A 23964-nucleotide genomic window follows, 5' to 3' on the forward strand; every position below is an offset into this window, starting at 1 on the left:
AGAAGTTTTTAATTTTGATGTAGTTCAGTTTGCCTGTTTTTTAACTTTCGTTGTCTATTCTTTTGGTGTCATATCCAAGAAATCATTACCAAATCCAATATCACGAAGATTTTCCTCTGTGTTTTCTTTTACGAGTTTTATAGTTTTAGCTTTTATAGGTAAGTCTTTGATCTATTTTGAGTTAACTTTTGTAGATGTTTTGAGATAAGGGTCCAACTTCATTTTTTTGCATGTGGACATCTGGTTTTCCCCACACCATTTGTTGAAAAGATTGCCCTTTCCTATTGAATGGTCTTGGCACCTCCGTTGAAGATCTTTTGACCACATATGTGAGGGTTAATTCTGGGCTCTCTATTCTATTCCATATTTGTGCATATGTCTGCTTTTATGTCAGTACCATGCTGTTTTGATTACTGTAGCTTTGTAGTGTAGTTTGAAATCAGAGCATGAGATGCCTCCAGCTTTGTTCTTCTTTCTCAAGATTGCTCTGGCTATTCAGGGCCTTTTGTGGTTCCATACAAATTTTGGGATTGTTATATCCTGGAAAACGCCATTGGAATTTTGATAAGGATTGCATTGAATCTGTAGATTACTTTAGGTAGTACGGACATTTTAACAATAGTAATTCTTCCAGCCATGAGCATGGAATACCTTTCCCTCAGTAAACCCTCAGGTATTTTTAGTTTGTGCTCTTTATGTGGATTAACCTCCCCTGGATTTGATCATATATCCTAACATGGTGTAAGAAGAGTACCACGGGATATCAAAGTCAGATTAGAATCTTTTTGGCGACACTCAATGAAGGAAAAGAGATACGTTTGCCGTACCAAATATGTATAATTTATTAGACCTCGGTATATTATTCCCCTTTCATAGGAAGTGAAAGTTGCAAGACGGTGGAGTTTAGGAGGTGAATGTGTCTGAGAAGGACAGATGGTTCTTCCTCAGCTTTGGCAGCCTTGGGCTGTGGAGAGGAGGCTTGCTGAAGGTCAATCCCAAGGCAAACTTGTTTTCCCATTTCTTGGGTCGAATTTGTATTTTGGTGGCCTTAGTGGAGAGATCAAGATCTTTCTAGTATTGAATGGAATCAGATAAGTCTGTGAAGTCCAAATATTTGGTCACCCCTCAGAAAAAGTCAATTAAAGTTCAAGAACTTGTTAGTGTCCAGGGGTGGTTGAAGAGATAATTACTTCATGGATTGAGGTGGAAGTTGAACTTTCAAGTTGAAAATCAGCAACCTGGCTTTTAGCAGGTGGGCTGCCAGCAAGTGGACTCACAGCAGGTGGGCTGGCAGCAGCAGGCTAGGCGGCAGCAGGACCGTCCACAGTAGGATGGGCGGCAGCAGGAGGCCTGGGCATGGTGCAGCTGGCAGCAGCACGGGGGGGTGCAGCTCACCACACAGCAGGGAGGCAGGCAGGTGCCCTCCACGCGGCAGTCAGGTCGGCACCACCTGGTGCGGCAGCTCACAGCTCCACTGCCCCCCTCCTGGCCACAGCCAAGGCTACCAGCAATGCCACAGCCAGTCTCACAGCCACTGGTCTGGCAGCAGTTGGTCTGGCAGAAGGTTGGCTGGCAACACCCGGTTTGGCAGCAGGTTGGCTGACAGCAGCTGGAGCCACAGGTCCCACCAGTGGAACAGATGGGAAATCCACAGAAGCTAGTGGAACAGCAGGCCATGGTGTCAGGAGTTAGGTTGAGAGTTGACTTGTTAAGAGAAGTTTCTGAGTTTTGGCTGCACTTCCTACGTCTGGCCTTTTATATATCCTGCAGAGCCGTGTATTTCCCTAACATTTAGCATTTTTCCTTGATACCATTGCGAAGTCAGTCTCTGACTGGCTAATACCTGAGTTGTTAAGGTTATAAATAGCATTTTCAATGGACTGCTTGGGTCATTGTTCAATTAAATCTCATTATGTTTCTTCTTTGCCCTTTGGATCAAGCCAAGGCTCATTATGGAAGTCACATGATAGTCTAGACTTGGGCCAACCATTGCCCTGGCTTGCTTTGTCATAAATGTCCTTTGACAACCTTGAGGCAGAGTTTATCTAAACTGAACATTCTCTCCCTAACTGGTCATTCAATTAAGGATCATGATTTCGTAAACAATTTGTCTTGACTTGGAATGGCTACCATTAGTGTCATCAAAACGTGAGCTATCACCTGATTCATCAGCATCAGAAGAAGTATGCTTTTCTGTGTTCCGTTTGTGCAAGTTACAGGATCCTCAGAACTCGAACAAGTAGTTTTGTTATCAATGTACATATTCCCAACTGAAACCCTTAATGACTTTTCTTGTGGATTGTTTCCTGACTCTACTAAATTAAACATAATATGCTAGTAATAAATACACATTTTAATAAGTCAAACAGTAGGCAGGCATATAAAGAAAAGTTAATGTTCTTCCTCCTTTCCCCAAAACGTACACATCCCTTCCAAGACTAGTACTTCAGAGATAATCAATATTAATACTTTTGGTGCACGTACTTTGACACCTTTCTCCCTGCTTGTGCAAACATAAACCAGTGTATGTACACATATATTGTCTTGCTTAGTAAAGTTGGGGTCTCCTATACCTATTTATTTAAAACACATTTTCATTGTAATAAAATACACATAACATAAAATTTACCATCTTAACCATTTTTAAGTGTACAGTTCACTAGTGTTAAGCATATTCACATCGTTGTGCAATCAATCTCCAGAACTCTTTTTGTCTTACACAACTGAAACTCTATATCCATTAAACAACCACTCCCCCATTCTCCCCTCCCCAAGCTCTTGGCAGTCATCATTCTAATGTGTGTTTTGATGAATTTGACTGCTCTTTGTACCTCATGTAAGTTGAATCATACAGTATTTATCTTTTTGTGACTGGCTTATTTCACTTAGCGTAATGTCCTCGAGATTCATCCACATTGTAGAATATGACAGAATTTCCTTCCTTTTTAAGGCTGAATAAGATTCCATTGTACGCTTGTTCCACGATTTGTTTATCCATTCATCCCTCGATGACACTTGGGTTGCTTGCCCCTTTTAGCTATTTGCAATTAGTGCTGCCAGGAACATGAGTGTACAAATATCTCTTCCAGACCACGCTGTCAATTCTTTGGGGTATATACCTAGGAGTAGAACTGCTGGATCATATGGTAATTCTATTTTTGATTTTTTGAGTAACTGCCATACGGTTTCCCGTAGTGGGTGTATCATTTTACATTCACGCCAGCAGTGCACAGGGGTTCCAATTTTTCCATGTCCTTGCCAACACTTTGAGTTACTTGAGAGTAGCCATTCAAATGGATGTGAGGTGGTATGTCACTGTGGTTTTGGTCTGCATTTTCCTAATGATGAGTGGTACTGAGCATCTTTTCATGGGTTTTTTGGCCATTTGTATATCTTCCTTGGAGATATGTCCATTCATGTCCTTTGCCCAGTTGTTTGTGGTTGTTGTTCTTGTTTTGTTGTTGAGTTGCAGGAGTTCTTTATATATTGTGGAATACTAACCCCTCATCAGATATATGATTTGCAAATACCTTCTCCCATACAGTGGATCGCCGTTTCATTTTGTTGTGTCCTTTGATGCAGAGAAGTTTTTAATTTTGATGTAGTTCAGTTTGCCTGTTTTTTAACTTTCGTTGTCTATTCTTTTGGTGTCATATCCAAGAAATCATTACCAAATCCAGTATCACGAAGATTTTCCTCTGTGTTTTCTTTTACGAGTTTTATAGTTTTAGCTTTTATAGGTAAGTCTTTGATCTATTTTGAGTTAACTTTTGTAGATGTTTTGAGATAAGGGTCCAACTTCATTTTTTTGCATGTGGACATCTGGTTTTCCCCACACCATTTGTTGAAAAGATTGCCCTTTCCTATTGAATGGTCTTGGCCCCTCCGTTGAAGATCTTTTGACCACATATCTGAGGGTTAATTCTGGGCTCTCTATTCTATTCCATATTTGTGCATATGTCTGCTTTTATGTCAGTACCATGCTGTTTTGATTACTGTAGCTTTGTAGTGTAGTTTGAAATCAGAGCATGAGATGCATCCAGCTTTGGTCTTCTTTCTCAAGATTGCTCTGGCTATTCAGGGCCTTTTGTGGTTCCATACAAATTTTGGGATTGTTTGTTATATCCTGGAAAACGCCATTGGAATTTTGATAAGGATTGCATTGAATCTGTAGATTACTTTAGGTAGTACGGACATTTTAACAATAGTAATTCTTCCAGCCATGAGCGTGGAATACCTTTCCCTCAGTAAACCCTCAGGTATTTTTAGTTTGTGCTCTTTATGGGGATTAACCTCCCCTGGATTTGATCATATATCCTAACATGGTGTAAGAAGAGTACCACGGGATATCAAAGTCAGATTAGAATCTTTTTGGCGACACTCAATGAAGGAAAAGAGATACGTTTGCCGTACCAAATATGTATAATTTATTAGACCTCGGTATATTATTCCCCTTTCATAGGAAGTGAAAGTTGCAAGACGGTGGAGTTTAGGAGGTGAATGTGTCTGAGAAGGACAGATGGTTCTTCCTCAGCTTTGGCAGCCTTGGGCTGTGGAGAGGAGGCTTGCTGAAGGTCAATCCCAAGGCAAACTTGTTTTCCCATTTCTTGGGTCGAATTTGTATTTTGGTGGCCTTAGTGGAGAGATCAAGATCTTTCTAGTATTGAATGGAATCAGATAAGTCTGTGAAGTCCAAATATTTGGTCACCCCTCAGAAAAAGTCAATTAAAGTTCAAGAACTTGTTAGTGTCCAGGGGTGGTTGAAGAGATAATTACTTCATGGATTGAGGTGGAAGTTGAACTTTCAAGTTGAAAATCAGCAACCTGGCTTTTAGCAGGTGGGCTGCCAGCAAGTGGACTCACAGCAGGTGGGCTGGCAGCAGCAGGCTAGGCGGCAGCAGGACCGTCCACAGTAGGATGGGCGGCAGCAGGAGGCCTGGGCATGGTGCAGCTGGCAGCAGCACGGGGGGGTGCAGCTCACCACACAGCAGGGAGGCAGGCAGGTGCCCTCCACGCGGCAGTCAGGTCGGCACCACCTGGTGCGGCAGCTCACAGCTCCACTGCCCCCCTCCTGGCCACAGCCAAGGCTACCAGCAATGCCACAGCCAGTCTCACAGCCACTGGTCTGGCAGCAGTTGGTCTGGCAGAAGGTTGGCTGGCAACACCCGGTTTGGCAGCAGGTTGGCTGACAGCAGCTGGAGCCACAGGTCCCACCAGTGGAACAGATGGGAAATCCACAGAAGCTAGTGGAACAGCAGGCCATGGTGTCAGGAGTTAGGTTGAGAGTTGACTTGTTAAGAGAAGTTTCTGAGTTTTGGCTGCACTTCCTACGTCTGGCCTTTTATATATCCTGCAGAGCCGTGTATTTCCCTAACATTTAGCATTTTTCCTTGATACCATTGCGAAGTCAGTCTCTGACTGGCTAATACCTGAGTTGTTAAGGTTATAAATAGCATTTTCAATGGACTGCTTGGGTCATTGTTCAATTAAATCTCATTATGTTTCTTCTTTGCCCTTTGGATCAAGCCAAGGCTCATTATGGAAGTCACATGATAGTCTAGACTTGGGCCAACCATTGCCCTGGCTTGCTTTGTCATAAATGTCCTTTGACAACCTTGAGGCAGAGTTTATCTAAACTGAACATTCTCTCCCTAACTGGTCATTCAATTAAGGATCATGATTTCGTAAACAATTTGTCTTGACTTGGAATGGCTACCATTAGTGTCATCAAAACGTGAGCTATCACCTGATTCATCAGCATCAGAAGAAGTATGCTTTTCTGTGTTCCGTTTGTGCAAGTTACAGGATCCTCAGAACTCGAACAAGTAGTTTTGTTATCAATGTACATATTCCCAACTGAAACCCTTAATGACTTTTCTTGTGGATTGTTTCCTGACTCTACTAAATTAAACATAATATGCTAGTAATAAATACACATTTTAATAAGTCAAACAGTAGGCAGGCATATAAAGAAAAGTTAATGTTCTTCCTCCTTTCCCCAAAACGTACACATCCCTTCCAAGACTAGTACTTCAGAGATAATCAATATTAATACTTTTGGTGCACGTACTTTGACACCTTTCTCCCTGCTTGTGCAAACATAAACCAGTGTATGTACACATATATTGTCTTGCTTAGTAAAGTTGGGGTCTCCTATACCTATTTATTTAAAACACATTTTCATTGTAATAAAATACACATAACATAAAATTTACCATCTTAACCATTTTTAAGTGTACAGTTCACTAGTGTTAAGCATATTCACATCGTTGTGCAATCAATCTCCAGAACTCTTTTTGTCTTACACAACTGAAACTCTATATCCATTAAACAACCACTCCCCCATTCTCCCCTCCCCAAGCTCTTGGCAGTCATCATTCTAATGTGTGTTTTGATGAATTTGACTGCTCTTTGTACCTCATGTAAGTTGAATCATACAGTATTTATCTTTTTGTGACTGGCTTATTTCACTTAGCGTAATGTCCTCGAGATTCATCCACATTGTAGAATATGACAGAATTTCCTTCCTTTTTAAGGCTGAATAAGATTCCATTGTACGCTTGTTCCACGATTTGTTTATCCATTCATCCCTCGATGACACTTGGGTTGCTTGCCCCTTTTAGCTATTTGCAATTAGTGCTGCCAGGAACATGAGTGTACAAATATCTCTTCCAGACCACGCTGTCAATTCTTTGGGGTATATACCTAGGAGTAGAACTGCTGGATCATATGGTAATTCTATTTTTGATTTTTTGAGTAACTGCCATACGGTTTCCCGTAGTGGGTGTATCATTTTACATTCACGCCAGCAGTGCACAGGGGTTCCAATTTTTCCATGTCCTTGCCAACACTTTGAGTTACTTGAGAGTAGCCATTCAAATGGATGTGAGGTGGTATGTCACTGTGGTTTTGGTCTGCATTTTCCTAATGATGAGTGGTACTGAGCATCTTTTCATGGGTTTTTTGGCCATTTGTATATCTTCCTTGGAGATATGTCCATTCATGTCCTTTGCCCAGTTGTTTGTGGTTGTTGTTCTTGTTTTGTTGTTGAGTTGCAGGAGTTCTTTATATATTGTGGAATACTAACCCCTCATCAGATATATGATTTGCAAATACCTTCTCCCATACAGTGGATCGCCGTTTCATTTTGTTGTGTCCTTTGATGCAGAGAAGTTTTTAATTTTGATGTAGTTCAGTTTGCCTGTTTTTTAACTTTCGTTGTCTATTCTTTTGGTGTCATATCCAAGAAATCATTACCAAATCCAGTATCACGAAGATTTTCCTCTGTGTTTTCTTTTACGAGTTTTATAGTTTTAGCTTTTATAGGTAAGTCTTTGATCTATTTTGAGTTAACTTTTGTAGATGTTTTGAGATAAGGGTCCAACTTCATTTTTTTGCATGTGGACATCTGGTTTTCCCCACACCATTTGTTGAAAAGATTGCCCTTTCCTATTGAATGGTCTTGGCCCCTCCGTTGAAGATCTTTTGACCACATATCTGAGGGTTAATTCTGGGCTCTCTATTCTATTCCATATTTGTGCATATGTCTGCTTTTATGTCAGTACCATGCTGTTTTGATTACTGTAGCTTTGTAGTGTAGTTTGAAATCAGAGCATGAGATGCCTCCAGCTTTGGTCTTCTTTCTCAAGATTGCTCTGGCTATTCAGGGCCTTTTGTGGTTCCATACAAATTTTGGGATTGTTTGTTATATCCTGGAAAACGCCATTGGAATTTTGATAAGGATTGCATTGAATCTGTAGATTACTTTAGGTAGTACGGACATTTTAACAATAGTAATTCTTCCAGCCATGAGCGTGGAATACCTTTCCCTCAGTAAACCCTCAGGTATTTTTAGTTTGTGCTCTTTATGGGGATTAACCTCCCCTGGATTTGATCATATATCCTAACATGGTGTAAGAAGAGTACCACGGGATATCAAAGTCAGATTAGAATCTTTTTGGCGACACTCAATGAAGGAAAAGAGATACGTTTGCCGTACCAAATATGTATAATTTATTAGACCTCGGTATATTATTCCCCTTTCATAGGAAGTGAAAGTTGCAAGACGGTGGAGTTTAGGAGGTGAATGTGTCTGAGAAGGACAGATGGTTCTTCCTCAGCTTTGGCAGCCTTGGGCTGTGGAGAGGAGGCTTGCTGAAGGTCAATCCCAAGGCAAACTTGTTTTCCCATTTCTTGGGTCGAATTTGTATTTTGGTGGCCTTAGTGGAGAGATCAAGATCTTTCTAGTATTGAATGGAATCAGATAAGTCTGTGAAGTCCAAATATTTGGTCACCCCTCAGAAAAAGTCAATTAAAGTTCAAGAACTTGTTAGTGTCCAGGGGTGGTTGAAGAGATAATTACTTCATGGATTGAGGTGGAAGTTGAACTTTCAAGTTGAAAATCAGCAACCTGGCTTTTAGCAGGTGGGCTGCCAGCAAGTGGACTCACAGCAGGTGGGCTGGCAGCAGCAGGCTAGGCGGCAGCAGGACCGTCCACAGTAGGATGGGCGGCAGCAGGAGGCCTGGGCATGGTGCAGCTGGCAGCAGCACGGGGGGGTGCAGCTCACCACACAGCAGGGAGGCAGGCAGGTGCCCTCCACGCGGCAGTCAGGTCGGCACCACCTGGTGCGGCAGCTCACAGCTCCACTGCCCCCCTCCTGGCCACAGCCAAGGCTACCAGCAATGCCACAGCCAGTCTCACAGCCACTGGTCTGGCAGCAGTTGGTCTGGCAGAAGGTTGGCTGGCAACACCCGGTTTGGCAGCAGGTTGGCTGACAGCAGCTGGAGCCACAGGTCCCACCAGTGGAACAGATGGGAAATCCACAGAAGCTAGTGGAACAGCAGGCCATGGTGTCAGGAGTTAGGTTGAGAGTTGACTTGTTAAGAGAAGTTTCTGAGTTTTGGCTGCACTTCCTACGTCTGGCCTTTTATATATCCTGCAGAGCCGTGTATTTCCCTAACATTTAGCATTTTTCCTTGATACCATTGCGAAGTCAGTCTCTGACTGGCTAATACCTGAGTTGTTAAGGTTATAAATAGCATTTTCAATGGACTGCTTGGGTCATTGTTCAATTAAATCTCATTATGTTTCTTCTTTGCCCTTTGGATCAAGCCAAGGCTCATTATGGAAGTCACATGATAGTCTAGACTTGGGCCAACCATTGCCCTGGCTTGCTTTGTCATAAATGTCCTTTGACAACCTTGAGGCAGAGTTTATCTAAACTGAACATTCTCTCCCTAACTGGTCATTCAATTAAGGATCATGATTTCGTAAACAATTTGTCTTGACTTGGAATGGCTACCATTAGTGTCATCAAAACGTGAGCTATCACCTGATTCATCAGCATCAGAAGAAGTATGCTTTTCTGTGTTCCGTTTGTGCAAGTTACAGGATCCTCAGAACTCGAACAAGTAGTTTTGTTATCAATGTACATATTCCCAACTGAAACCCTTAATGACTTTTCTTGTGGATTGTTTCCTGACTCTACTAAATTAAACATAATATGCTAGTAATAAATACACATTTTAATAAGTCAAACAGTAGGCAGGCATATAAAGAAAAGTTAATGTTCTTCCTCCTTTCCCCAAAACGTACACATCCCTTCCAAGACTAGTACTTCAGAGATAATCAATATTAATACTTTTGGTGCACGTACTTTGACACCTTTCTCCCTGCTTGTGCAAACATAAACCAGTGTATGTACACATATATTGTCTTGCTTAGTAAAGTTGGGGTCTCCTATACCTATTTATTTAAAACACATTTTCATTGTAATAAAATACACATAACATAAAATTTACCATCTTAACCATTTTTAAGTGTACAGTTCACTAGTGTTAAGCATATTCACATCGTTGTGCAATCAATCTCCAGAACTCTTTTTGTCTTACACAACTGAAACTCTATATCCATTAAACAACCACTCCCCCATTCTCCCCTCCCCAAGCTCTTGGCAGTCATCATTCTAATGTGTGTTTTGATGAATTTGACTGCTCTTTGTACCTCATGTAAGTTGAATCATACAGTATTTATCTTTTTGTGACTGGCTTATTTCACTTAGCGTAATGTCCTCGAGATTCATCCACATTGTAGAATATGACAGAATTTCCTTCCTTTTTAAGGCTGAATAAGATTCCATTGTACGCTTGTTCCACGATTTGTTTATCCATTCATCCCTCGATGACACTTGGGTTGCTTGCCCCTTTTAGCTATTTGCAATTAGTGCTGCCAGGAACATGAGTGTACAAATATCTCTTCCAGACCACGCTGTCAATTCTTTGGGGTATATACCTAGGAGTAGAACTGCTGGATCATATGGTAATTCTATTTTTGATTTTTTGAGTAACTGCCATACGGTTTCCCGTAGTGGGTGTATCATTTTACATTCACGCCAGCAGTGCACAGGGGTTCCAATTTTTCCATGTCCTTGCCAACACTTTGAGTTACTTGAGAGTAGCCATTCAAATGGATGTGAGGTGGTATGTCACTGTGGTTTTGGTCTGCATTTTCCTAATGATGAGTGGTACTGAGCATCTTTTCATGGGTTTTTTGGCCATTTGTATATCTTCCTTGGAGATATGTCCATTCATGTCCTTTGCCCAGTTGTTTGTGGTTGTTGTTCTTGTTTTGTTGTTGAGTTGCAGGAGTTCTTTATATATTGTGGAATACTAACCCCTCATCAGATATATGATTTGCAAATACCTTCTCCCATACAGTGGATCGCCGTTTCATTTTGTTGTGTCCTTTGATGCAGAGAAGTTTTTAATTTTGATGTAGTTCAGTTTGCCTGTTTTTTAACTTTCGTTGTCTATTCTTTTGGTGTCATATCCAAGAAATCATTACCAAATCCAGTATCACGAAGATTTTCCTCTGTGTTTTCTTTTACGAGTTTTATAGTTTTAGCTTTTATAGGTAAGTCTTTGATCTATTTTGAGTTAACTTTTGTAGATGTTTTGAGATAAGGGTCCAACTTCATTTTTTTGCATGTGGACATCTGGTTTTCCCCACACCATTTGTTGAAAAGATTGCCCTTTCCTATTGAATGGTCTTGGCCCCTCCGTTGAAGATCTTTTGACCACATATCTGAGGGTTAATTCTGGGCTCTCTATTCTATTCCATATTTGTGCATATGTCTGCTTTTATGTCAGTACCATGCTGTTTTGATTACTGTAGCTTTGTAGTGTAGTTTGAAATCAGAGCATGAGATGCATCCAGCTTTGTTCTTCTTTCTCAAGATTGCTCTGGCTATTCAGGGCCTTTTGTGGTTCCATACAAATTTTGGGATTGTTTGTTATATCCTGGAAAACGCCATTGGAATTTTGATAAGGATTGCATTGAATCTGTAGATTACTTTAGGTAGTACGGACATTTTAACAATAGTAATTCTTCCAGCCATGAGCGTGGAATACCTTTCCCTCAGTAAACCCTCAGGTATTTTTAGTTTGTGCTCTTTATGGGGATTAACCTCCCCTGGATTTGATCATATATCCTAACATGGTGTAAGAAGAGTACCACGGGATATCAAAGTCAGATTAGAATCTTTTTGGCGACACTCAATGAAGGAAAAGAGATACGTTTGCCGTACCAAATATGTATAATTTATTAGACCTCGGTATATTATTCCCCTTTCATAGGAAGTGAAAGTTGCAAGACGGTGGAGTTTAGGAGGTGAATGTGTCTGAGAAGGACAGATGGTTCTTCCTCAGCTTTGGCAGCCTTGGGCTGTGGAGAGGAGGCTTGCTGAAGGTCAATCCCAAGGCAAACTTGTTTTCCCATTTCTTGGGTCGAATTTGTATTTTGGTGGCCTTAGTGGAGAGATCAAGATCTTTCTAGTATTGAATGGAATCAGATAAGTCTGTGAAGTCCAAATATTTGGTCACCCCTCAGAAAAAGTCAATTAAAGTTCAAGAACTTGTTAGTGTCCAGGGGTGGTTGAAGAGATAATTACTTCATGGATTGAGGTGGAAGTTGAACTTTCAAGTTGAAAATCAGCAACCTGGCTTTTAGCAGGTGGGCTGCCAGCAAGTGGGCTCACAGCAGGTGGGCTGGCAGCAGCAGGCTAGGCGGCAGCAGGACCGTCCACAGTAGGATGGGCGGCAGCAGGAGGCCTGGGCATGGTGCAGCTGGCAGCAGCACGGGGGGGTGCAGCTCACCACACAGCAGGGAGGCAGGCAGGTGCCCTCCACGCGGCAGTCAGGTCGGCACCACCTGGTGCGGCAGCTCACAGCTCCACTGCCCCCCTCCTGGCCACAGCCAAGGCTACCAGCAATGCCACAGCCAGTCTCACAGCCACTGGTCTGGCAGCAGTTGGTCTGGCAGAAGGTTGGCTGGCAACACCCGGTTTGGCAGCAGGTTGGCTGACAGCAGCTGGAGCCACAGGTCCCACCAGTGGAACAGATGGGAAATCCACAGAAGCTAGTGGAACAGCAGGCCATGGTGTCAGGAGTTAGGTTGAGAGTTGACTTGTTAAGAGAAGTTTCTGAGTTTTGGCTGCACTTCCTACGTCTGGCCTTTTATATATCCTGCAGAGCCGTGTATTTCCCTAACATTTAGCATTTTTCCTTGATACCATTGCGAAGTCAGTCTCTGACTGGCTAATACCTGAGTTGTTAAGGTTATAAATAGCATTTTCAATGGACTGCTTGGGTCATTGTTCAATTAAATCTCATTATGTTTCTTCTTTGCCCTTTGGATCAAGCCAAGGCTCATTATGGAAGTCACATGATAGTCTAGACTTGGGCCAACCATTGCCCTGGCTTGCTTTGTCATAAATGTCCTTTGACAACCTTGAGGCAGAGTTTATCTAAACTGAACATTCTCTCCCTAACTGGTCATTCAATTAAGGATCATGATTTCGTAAACAATTTGTCTTGACTTGGAATGGCTACCATTAGTGTCATCAAAACGTGAGCTATCACCTGATTCATCAGCATCAGAAGAAGTATGCTTTTCTGTGTTCCGTTTGTGCAAGTTACAGGATCCTCAGAACTCGAACAAGTAGTTTTGTTATCAATGTACATATTCCCAACTGAAACCCTTAATGACTTTTCTTGTGGATTGTTTCCTGACTCTACTAAATTAAACATAATATGCTAGTAATAAATACACATTTTAATAAGTCAAACAGTAGGCAGGCATATAAAGAAAAGTTAATGTTCTTCCTCCTTTCCCCAAAACGTACACATCCCTTCCAAGACTAGTACTTCAGAGATAATCAATATTAATACTTTTGGTGCACGTACTTTGACACCTTTCTCCCTGCTTGTGCAAACATAAACCAGTGTATGTACACATATATTGTCTTGCTTAGTAAAGTTGGGGTCTCCTATACCTATTTATTTAAAACACATTTTCATTGTAATAAAATACACATAACATAAAATTTACCATCTTAACCATTTTTAAGTGTACAGTTCACTAGTGTTAAGCATATTCACATCGTTGTGCAATCAATCTCCAGAACTCTTTTTGTCTTACACAACTGAAACTCTATATCCATTAAACAACCACTCCCCCATTCTCCCCTCCCCAAGCTCTTGGCAGTCATCATTCTAATGTGTGTTTTGATGAATTTGACTGCTCTTTGTACCTCATGTAAGTTGAATCATACAGTATTTATCTTTTTGTGACTGGCTTATTTCACTTAGCGTAATGTCCTCGAGATTCATCCACATTGTAGAATATGACAGAATTTCCTTCCTTTTTAAGGCTGAATAAGATTCCATTGTACGCTTGTTCCACGATTTGTTTATCCATTCATCCCTCGATGACACTTGGGTTGCTTGCCCCTTTTAGCTATTTGCAATTAGTGCTGCCAGGAACATGAGTGTACAAATATCTCTTCCAGACCACGCTGTCAATTCTTTGGGGTATATACCTAGGAGTAGAACTGCTGGATCATATGGTAATTCTATTTTTGATTTTTTGAGTAACTGCCATACGGTTTCCCGTAGTGGGTGTATCATTTTACATTCACGCCAGCAGTGCACAGGGGTTCCAATTTTTCCATGTCCTTGCCAACACTTTGAGTTACTTGAGAGTAGCCATTCAAATGGATGTGAGGTGGTATGTCACTGTGGTTTTGGTCTGCATTTTCCTAATGATGAGTGGTACTGAGCATCTTTTCATGGGTTTTTTGGCCATTTGTATATCTTCCTTGGAGATATGTCCATTCATGTCCTTTGCCCAGTTGTTTGTGGTTGTTGTTCTTGTTTTGTTGTTGAGTTGCAGGAGTTCTTTATATATTGTGGAATACTAACCCCTCATCAGATATATGATTTGCAAATACCTTCTCCCATACAGTGGATCGCCTTTTCATTTTGTTGTGTCCTTTGATGCAGAGAAGTTTTTAATTTTGATGTAGTTCAGTTTGCCTGTTTTTTAACTTTCGTTGTCTATTCTTTTGGTGTCATATCCAAGAAATCATTACCAAATCCAATATCACGAAGATTTTCCTCTGTGTTTTCTTTTACGAGTTTTATAGTTTTAGCTTTTATAGGTAAGTCTTTGATCTATTTTGAGTTAACTTTTGTAGATGTTTTGAGATAAGGGTCCAACTTCATTTTTTTGCATGTGGACATCTGGTTTTCCCCACACCATTTGTTGAAAAGATTGCCCTTTCCTATTGAATGGTCTTGGCACCTCCGTTGAAGATCTTTTGACCACATATGTGAGGGTTAATTCTGGGCTCTCTATTCTATTCCATATTTGTGCATATGTCTGCTTTTATGTCAGTACCATGCTGTTTTGATTACTGTAGCTTTGTAGTGTAGTTTGAAAGCAGAGCATGAGATGCCTCCAGCTTTGTTCTTCTTTCTCAAGATTGCTCTGGCTATTCAGGGCCTTTTGTGGTTCCATACAAATTTTGGGATTGTTTGTTATATCCTGGAAAACGCCATTGGAATTTTGATAAGGATTGCATTGAATCTGTAGATTACTTTAGGTAGTATGGACATTTTAACAATAGTAATTCTTCCAGCCATGAGCGTGGAATACCTTTTCCTCAGTAAACCCTCAGGTATTTTTAGTTTGTGCTCTTTATGTGGATTAACCTCCCCTGGATTTGATCATATATCCTAACATGGTGTAAGAAGAGTACCACGGGATATCAAAGTCAGATTAGAATCTTTTTGGCGACACTCAATGAAGGAAAAGAGATACGTTTGCCGTACCAAATATGTATAATTTATTAGACCTCGGTATATTATTCCCCTTTCATAGGAAGTGAAAGTTGCAAGACGGTGGAGTTTAGGAGGTGAATGTGTCTGAGAAGGACAGATGGTTCTTCCTCAGCTTTGGCAGCCTTGGGCTGTGGAGAGGAGGCTTGCTGAAGGTCAATCCCAAGGCAAACTTGTTTTCCCATTTCTTGGGTCGAATTTGTATTTTGGTGGCCTTAGTGGAGAGATCAAGATCTTTCTAGTATTGAATGGAATCAGATAAGTCTGTGAAGTCCAAATATTTGGTCACCCCTCAGAAAAAGTCAATTAAAGTTCAAGAACTTGTTAGTGTCCAGGGGTGGTTGAAGAGATAATTACTTCATGGATTGAGGTGGAAGTTGAACTTTCAAGTTGAAAATCAGCAACCTGGCTTTTAGCAGGTGGGCTGCCAGCAAGTGGGCTCACAGCAGGTGGGCTGGCAGCAGCAGGCTAGGCGGCAGCAGGACCGTCCACAGTAGGATGGGCGGCAGCAGGAGGCCTGGGCATGGTGCAGCTGGCAGCAGCACGGGGGGGTGCAGCTCACCACACAGCAGGGAGGCAGGCAGGTGCCCTCCACGCGGCAGTCAGGTCGGCACCACCTGGTGCGGCAGCTCACAGCTCCACTGCCCCCCTCCTGGCCACAGCCAAGGCTACCAGCAATGCCACAGCCAGTCTCACAGCCACTGGTCTGGCAGCAGTTGGTCTGGCAGAAGGTTGGCTGGCAACACCCGGTTTGGCAGCAGGTTGGCTGACAGCAGCTGGAGCCACAGGTCCCACCAGTGGAACAGATGGGAAATCCACAGAAGCTAGTGGAACAGCAGGCCATGGTGTCAGGAGTTAGGTTGAGAGTTGACTTGTTAAGAGAAGTTTCTGAGTTTTGGCTGCACTTCCTACGTCTGGCCTTTTATATATCCTGCAGAGCCGTGTATTTCCCTAACATTTAGCATTTTTCCTTGATACCATTGCGAAGTCAGTCTCTGACTGGCTAATACCTGAGTTGTTAAGGTTATAAATAGCATTTTCAATGGACTGCTTGGGTCATTGTTCAATTAAATCTCATTATGTTTCTTCTTTGCCCTTTGGATCAAGCCAAGGCTCATTATGGAAGTCACATGATAGTCTAGACTTGGGCCAACCATTGCCCTGGCTTGCTTTGTCATAAATGTCCTTTGACAACCTTGAGGCAGAGTTTATCTAAACTGAACATTCTCTTCCTAACTGGTCATTCAATTAAGGATCATGATTTCGTAAACAATTTGTCTTGACTTGGAATGGCTACCATTAGTGTCATCAAAACGTGAGCTATCACCTGATTCATCAGCATCAGAAGTATGCTTTTCTGTGTTCCGTTTGTGCAAGTTACAGGATCCTCAGAACTCGAACAAGTAGTTTTGTTATCAATGTACATATTCCCAACTGAAACCCTTAATGACTTTTCTTGTGGATTGTTTCCTGACTCTACTAAATTAAACATAATATGCTAGTAATAAATACACATTTTAATAAGTCAAACAGTAGGCAGGCATATAAAGAAAAGTTAATGTTCTTCCTCCTTTCCCCAAAACGTACACATCCCTTCCAAGACTAGTACTTCAGAGATAATCAATATTAATACTTTTGGTGCACGTACTTTGACACATTTCTCCCTGCTTGTGCAAACATAAACCAGTGTATGTACACATACATTGTCTTGCTTAGTAAAGTTGGCGTCTCCTATACCTATTTATTTAAAAAACATTTTCATTGTAATAAAATACACATGACATAAAATTTACCATCTTAACCATTTTTAAGTGTACAGTTCACTAGTGTTAAGCATATTCACATCGTTGTGCGATCAATCTCCAGAACTCTTTTTGTCTTACACAACTGAAACTCTATATCCATTAAACAACCACTCCCCCATTCTCCCCTCCCCAAGCTCTTGGCAGTCATCATTCTAATGTGTGTTTTGATGAATTTGACTGCTCTTTGTACCTCATGTAAGTTGAATCATACAATATTTATCCCTCTGTGACTGGCTTATTTCACTTAGCGTAATGTCCTCGAGATTCATCCACATTGTAGAATATGACAGAATTTCCTTCCTTTTTAAGGCTGAATAAGATTCCATTGTACGCTTGTTCCACGATTTGTTTATCCATTCATCCCTCGATGACACTTGGGTTGCTTGCCCCTTTTAGCTATTTGCAATTAGTGCTGCCAGGAACATGAGTGTACAAATATCTCTTCCAGACCACGCTGTCAATTCTTTGGGGTATATACCTAGGAGTAGAACTGCTGGATCATATGGTAATTCTATTTTTGATTTTTTGAGTAACTGCCGTACAGTTTCCCGTAGTGGGTGTATCATTTTACATTCACGCCAGCAGTGCACAGGGGTTCCAATTTTTCCATGTCCTTGCCAACACTTTGAGTTACTTGAGAGTAGCCATTCAAATGGATGTGAGGTGGTATGTCACTGTGGTTTTGGTCTGCATTTTCCTAATGATGAGTGGTACTGAGCATCTTTTCATGGGTTTTTTGGCCATTTGTATATCTTCCTTGGAGATATGTCCATTCATGTCCTTTGCCCAGTTGTTTGTGGTTGTTGTTCTTGTTTTGTTGTTGAGTTGCAGGAGTTCTTTATATATTGTGGAATACTAACCCCTCATCAGATATATGATTTGCAAATACCTTCTCCCATACAGTGGATCGCCTTTTCATTTTGTTGTGTCCTTTGATGCAGAGAAGTTTTTAATTTTGATGTAGTTCAGTTTGCCTGTTTTTTAACTTTCGTTGTCTATTCTTTTGGTGTCATATCCAAGAAATCATTACCAAATCCAATATCACGAAGATTTTCCTCTGTGTTTTCTTTTACGAGTTTTATAGTTTTAGCTTTTATAGGTAAGTCTTTGATCTATTTTGAGTTAACTTTTGTAGATGTTTTGAGATAAGGGTCCAACTTCATTTTTTTGCATGTGGACATCTGCTTTTCCCCACACCATTTGTTGAAAAGATTGCCCTTTCCTATTGAATGGTCTTGGCACCTCCGTTGAAGATCTTTTGACCACATATGTGAGGGTTAATTCTGGGCTCTCTATTCTATTCCATATTTGTGCATATGTCTGCTTTTATGTCAGTACCATGCTGTTTTGATTACTGTAGCTTTGTAGTGTAGTTTGAAATCAGAGCATGAGATGCCTCCAGCTTTGTTCTTCTTTCTCAAGATTGCTCTGGCTATTCAGGGCCTTTTGTGGTTCCATACAAATTTTGGGATTGTTTGTTATATCCTGGAAAACGCCATTGGAATTTTGATAAGGATTGCATTGAATCTGTAGATTACTTTAGGTAGTATGGACATTTTAACAATAGTAATTCTTCCAGCCATGAGCATGGAATACCTTTCCCTCAGTAAACCCTCAGGTATTTTTAGTTTGTGCTCTTTATGGGGATTAACCTCCCCTGGATTTGATCATATATCCTAACATGGTGTAAGAAGAGTACCACGGGATATCAAAGTCAGATTAGAATCTTTTTGGCGACACTCAATGAAGGAAAAGAGATACGTTTGCCGTACCAAATATGTATAATTTATTAGACCTCGGTATATTATTCCCCTTTCATAGGAAGTGAAAGTTGCAAGACGGTGGAGTTTAGGAGGTGAATGTGTCTGAGAAGGACAGATGGTTCTTCCTCAGCTTTGGCAGCCTTGGGCTGTGGAGAGGAGGCTTGCTGAAGGTCAATCCCAAGGCAAACTTGTTTTCCCATTTCTTGGGTCGAATTTGTATTTTGGTGGCCTTAGTGGAGAGATCAAGATCTTTCTAGTGTTGAATGGAATCAGATAAGTCTGTGAAGTCCAAATATTTGGTAACCCCTCAGAAAAAGTCAATTAAAGTTCAAGAACTTGTTAGTGTCCAGGGGTGGTTGAAGAGATAATTACTTCATGGATTGAGGTGGAAGTTGAACTTTCAAGTTGAAAATCAGCAACCTGGCTTTTAGCAGGTGGGCTGCCAGCAAGTGGGCTCACAGCAGGTGGGCTGGCAGCAGCAGGCTAGGCGGCAGCAGGACCGTCCACAGTAGGATGGGCGGCAGCAGGAGGCCTGGGCATGGTGCAGCTGGCAGCAGCACGGGGGGGTGCAGCTCACCACACCGCAGGGAGGCAGGCAGGTGCCCTCCACGCGGCAGTCAGGTCGGCACCACCTGGCGCGGCAGCTCACAGCTCCACTGCCTCCCTCCTGGCCACAGCCAAGGCTACCAGCAATGCCACAGCCAGTCTCACAGCCACTGGTCTGGCAGCAGTTGGTCTGGCAGAAGGTTGGCTGGCAACACCCGGTTTGGCAGCAGGTTGGCTGACAGCAGCTGGAGCCACAGGTCCCACCAGTGGAACAGATGGGTAATCCACAGAAGCTAGTGGAACAGCAGGCCATGGTGTCAGGAGCTGGGCTAAGAGCTGGGCTGCTTGGAGAAGTTTGTGAGTTGGGTCTGCTTTTCCCCTCGGGCTTTTTATATGCCTTGGTTAGTTCTTGCGTTTGTGACAGTCAGCATTTTTTTCTTACTACTCTTTAAACAAACTTTTCAGGGCCCTCTGATTGTTCAAACACTGAGTTATTTTAAATATATCTCCAAATTGGGTTTTCCTTACTGCTCAGCTAATACTCACCAAATATGTTTATCCTCGGTAGAAATACTGATGTTTCATTTTCAAACAATGCTGTAATTTCTCTTCAAGTCTCAGCCTTTGTTTTGCACTTGTGATCACATCACTTGTCACTCACAAGACAATGTGACTATAGGGTCATATTCATCAAACCTTCAGTCTCCAGAGTAAAATTATTAACCATTGATTGTCCTTCATGTAAGGGTATTTCTCTATGTTTTTTGATTGTTAAGATTATAGTTTTGGGACTTCCCTGGCGGTCCAGTGGTTAAGACTTCACCTTCCAATGCAGGGGGTCCATGTTCGATCCCTGGTTGGGGAGCTAAGATCCCACATGCCTCGCGGTTAGAAAACCAAAACATAAAACAAAGCAATATTGTAACAAATTCAATAAAGACTTTAAAAAATGGTCCACATCAAAAAAATCTTTAAAAAAAAGATTAGTTTCTATAATCAGCCAGATCAAACTCTGATAAACTCCACAGTCACAGGAATTCATAGATCCTTTCAGAAATTAAATCTCTCCAATTTCTATAATCTCTCTTGAACTTCACACATTCACACTTGAGGAAACATTTATCACTGAGGAGGGTATATGGAATAAAACCTACTCCATTCCAATTTACTGTGGATATTTTGTTAGCACAAATTTAAAAGAAGGGCTGAAATTCATATCCAGTAAGGGAAAAAAAATCACAAAAATTTTAAGTGTAATTGACATTTCTCTATGAAGGATAAAAATCACTTCTAAAAATCACTTCAGTGATTTTCAGGATAAAAATCACTTCTAAAAATCACTTCAGTGGATTATCTGGAAAGCATTTATTTCTCGAAGGTGGGATTCATTTTATGTAACTACAACTTTTTTCCTATGAAAGGATGATATTAGACCACAGAGCATGACAATTGAATTTGTGAAGGAGAACCCATAAAGAAGCAGGAATTAGGAAATACTTTCTCTGGATCACAGTCTTATAAGGCAGGTTAGGGAATGCATGATCAAATATCATTCAATAGGTGTAAGTGCAAAGAGATTATGATAAATTTCAGCCAAAAAAAAATTGAAACAATTCTTGGTGATTTCTAAAAGAAAGACTGTGAATTTCCATTAAAAGTTTAGGGTTACATGGAAGAAAATGAAAAAAGTGGTGGCCAAAAGAATACATTATTGCTACTTGTGGTAGGTTTATTCTTGCATTCCAATCATGAATAGAAGCACATAGTTAGCTTTTATCAGGTGGAGGTGTTGGTTTGTACAGTGATAGAATTACATTAAAGAGTGACTGCTGTCAGTGTCAATAAAGATGTTCATGTCATATGGTAACCATGACTGCAAGTATGAACTTGAAAGATGGTTAGGGGAATCACCGAATGTTGGAGAGCCAAAACTTGATAAATCATCTAGTCCAACCATTTAATTGTATAGGTGTAGAAACTGACATCATTCTTTTTATAAAGAGCACATGGTTATTAAATACTATTATGCACACTAAAGGATTATGTAGAAGGGAAGACCCAATCTGCCTGCCTCATATCTTGCTCTAGTGCACAAATCAGCATAGTACAAATAGGTCAGATTAATCAAGGAAAAGAGTTGAACATAGAACCATTCAGCCTCAAAGTTCTAAGTTGGAACATTGATATTGTGGTGTGGACCACTTTTAATTTCCTCTCAGCATCAGTTGATGTTAGAATACTACTGAGTTTAGGATTGGCTGCCCTTTGGAGAGATTAGTGACTTGCTCCATTCACACAACCAGTGTATAGCCAGAAGAGCTGGGTGTAAAACTCCTATCCCTCATTCCTAGATCAGTTCATTTTATTTTATACCATGTTGCTTTCCAGGATCAACTAAAGTTAGTAAAACTCTTTGTCTTCTCTGTTTTTTTCCTAATATTTCATAATAGTTCAAGAATAGAAATATTAGTGGTAGGCAGAATACACTATAGAACTGTGATTTTAAACACACAGTAAATAAGCATAAATATTTTAAAATTCTAAGTGTCTTCTGACCAGAAGAGTTTCCCATAGAGCTGCAATTCCTAATTATTTTATTCCTAGTTGCTTCTTGTTTCCTATATTCAGATTGGTTAATACTCCTTCTGGGTGTCTATATCTGCCACACTCTTTGGGTCATCTTTATTCCATGGTCATCATCTTAGTTAGCTCTTATTGTGTATCACTTGGATCAGGGCAATGGCGTCTTGAATTGTTTCTGTATAGTCATTATATGTTTAGCCCTAGGGCTTTTGTTTTTATAAGCATCTACCATAGGAATCATCCCTATGCCCTACTCCTGTCATGGCATTCCCCTGCTCTAAGGCTTTCAACAGTTCTTCGTACTTATTGCATAAACGGCATACTCCTTTGGCTAGTATTCAAAGCACACAAATTTTCCAGATTTATCTCCCACATATGTGCTCTACATATATCCAGTGCTCCCAGTCAAACCATCTCTGAACAACCTCCCTCTATATACCTTTGTGAATACTGTTTCCATTATTGAAAATGCCATATTCCCTCAGATCTGCACACCTAAATCTATATAAAATGCTAGCTTCTTTTTCAATCTTTCTTGTTCTCCCCAATCAACAGTAACTTCTCTGTTGACACCATAGAGTGTGTTGTACTTTTTACATATTCTAATTTTTAGTTGAGTTGTTGTAAATTTGATTCATCTCCCTAGAAATTTCTTGAACAGGGGAACATTTTTAACTCAATTTTAATTTCTATTGTATACCATACAGTCTGTGGCTTGCAGATGTAGGCAATCAGTGGATTTTTGTTATGTTTACATTTCATGAAAAAAATTTAGAATAAATAAGTAAAACCAAGGCTGTGTTTGCTAGGCCAGAAAAGAGAAGTTTATTAGAAAACAAACATGCTGCAAGACTTAAGATCTAAGAAGGAAAGAAGGAAGTTGTCACTGTTACTTGAGAACAGTCCAAGCCTTAATAGATGAGTCTGGATCGCCATTGAACTCCTGCTTGATTTGGGGTATTGATGGCTCAGAGGAGGTTTGTTAGGTAGACAAAAGGGGGTAGAACTTTTTCAGAAGGTTGCTTGCTGGCTCTCGGCAGTTAGTGCACTTCTCAGCAGCAGGAGGAAGTCCTGCAGATGGTGCGGCAGGGGGCCGGCTGGCAGCAGGGGTGGCGGCAGCACGGGGACTGCACAGAGATGGGATGGCAGCAGGTGGTGGTCCAGCAGCAGGGGCGGCAGACCACGGCCTGGCAGGACGTGGGGCAGCAGGTGATGGGGCGGCAGCAGCCGTCCTGCAGGCTGCACGGGGCGTAGCAGACTGGGCGGCGGCGGGGCTCACAGATGGGGCGCGTGCAGCGGGGCACGCAGGTCACGGGGCGGCACACGGTGGTCTTGCAGGACACTGGGCGGCAGCAGCGGGGGTCGTGGAAGCAGCAGGGCTGGAAGCAGCCTCCGGCGCAGCCCAGGGAGGAGGAGATGGGGCCGAAGCAGGAGCCGGTCATGGTGGTGTCTGGGGTTGCGTTGGCTTGAGCTGGTGAGAGGAGTTGAGAGTTCTCAGGTGTGAATGTCTTCCTCCTGCTCTGGGCCCTTTATATACCCTGGTCAGCTGCTGATGACCCCTCTTGTTTATCTTTGGGCCAATTAAGTAGACATTTGTTTTGACTAATGATTGCATTGCTGGTGAAATACTCATGATCTCATTAAAGAACATGTGTTACATCCCTAAATATGGATGTATTCACGCTGTTCATCATCAAAACCTAAGCACTCCTCTGCGCCATTTGAAGGGATAGCAGCTCTTCATGCTTATTCTGAGTAGACGGGACCTGGCAAATCCTGGGCAAAAGGGGCCTAAAGGGGCTGCATTTTTAAAGAAATTAAACATATAAGGGTTTCTAGAGCACTGACTAGATCCTATCCTTGACCCCCAAGAGATCCCCTGAAACACCTACATGTGAATCAGACAGGTGTCAGACACAGTCTTTTGTGTGGATTCCTTGGGAAAACATTTATGTTTCACTTGATGTATAGTGAAATGTACATGCCTTGAACAGTACTGCAGCTCATATGCTTGTATTGGAAAGGCAAAAGTTTAATTTCATAAACCAAGTGAGTATTAGAATAAAATATCCAAGAGTGCCATCATTTTT

The 23964-nt window shown here is 41.4% G+C and overlaps 7 protein-coding genes across 7 annotated transcripts; all 7 read right to left on the reverse strand.

The window, feature by feature from the left end:
* Positions 1-1245: 1245 nt before the first annotated feature.
* Positions 1246-1677, reverse strand: LOC132355567 (keratin-associated protein 9-3-like). Its single transcript, XM_059907990.1, has one exon. It carries the CDS (start codon positions 1675-1677, stop codon positions 1246-1248), a length of 432 nt encoding a protein of 143 aa, XP_059763973.1.
* Positions 1678-4831: 3154 nt separating this feature from the next.
* On the reverse strand, positions 4832-5263 carry LOC132355569 (keratin-associated protein 9-3-like). The gene has a single exon (XM_059907991.1). The coding sequence runs from the start codon at positions 5261-5263 to the stop codon at positions 4832-4834; it is 432 nt and encodes a 143-aa protein (XP_059763974.1).
* Positions 5264-8417: 3154 nt separating this feature from the next.
* LOC132355570 (keratin-associated protein 9-3-like) lies at positions 8418-8849 on the reverse strand. The gene has a single exon (XM_059907992.1). The coding sequence runs from the start codon at positions 8847-8849 to the stop codon at positions 8418-8420; it is 432 nt and encodes a 143-aa protein (XP_059763975.1).
* A 3154-nt stretch (positions 8850-12003) lies between these two features.
* LOC132355563 (keratin-associated protein 9-3-like) lies at positions 12004-12435 on the reverse strand. The gene has a single exon (XM_059907986.1). It carries the CDS (start codon positions 12433-12435, stop codon positions 12004-12006), a length of 432 nt encoding a protein of 143 aa, XP_059763969.1.
* Positions 12436-15589: 3154 nt separating this feature from the next.
* Positions 15590-16021, reverse strand: LOC132355050 (keratin-associated protein 9-3-like). Its single transcript, XM_059907230.1, has one exon. The coding sequence runs from the start codon at positions 16019-16021 to the stop codon at positions 15590-15592; it is 432 nt and encodes a 143-aa protein (XP_059763213.1).
* Positions 16022-19172: 3151 nt separating this feature from the next.
* LOC132355049 (keratin-associated protein 9-3-like) lies at positions 19173-19604 on the reverse strand. The gene has a single exon (XM_059907229.1). It carries the CDS (start codon positions 19602-19604, stop codon positions 19173-19175), a length of 432 nt encoding a protein of 143 aa, XP_059763212.1.
* Positions 19605-22926: 3322 nt separating this feature from the next.
* On the reverse strand, positions 22927-23316 carry LOC132355051 (keratin-associated protein 2-3-like). The gene has a single exon (XM_059907231.1). The coding sequence runs from the start codon at positions 23314-23316 to the stop codon at positions 22927-22929; it is 390 nt and encodes a 129-aa protein (XP_059763214.1).
* Positions 23317-23964: the final 648 nt, after the last annotated feature.

Source organism: Balaenoptera ricei, chromosome 20 (assembly GCF_028023285.1).
Source record: "Balaenoptera ricei isolate mBalRic1 chromosome 20, mBalRic1.hap2, whole genome shotgun sequence".
NCBI classification, from domain to species: domain Eukaryota; kingdom Metazoa; phylum Chordata; class Mammalia; order Artiodactyla; family Balaenopteridae; genus Balaenoptera; species Balaenoptera ricei.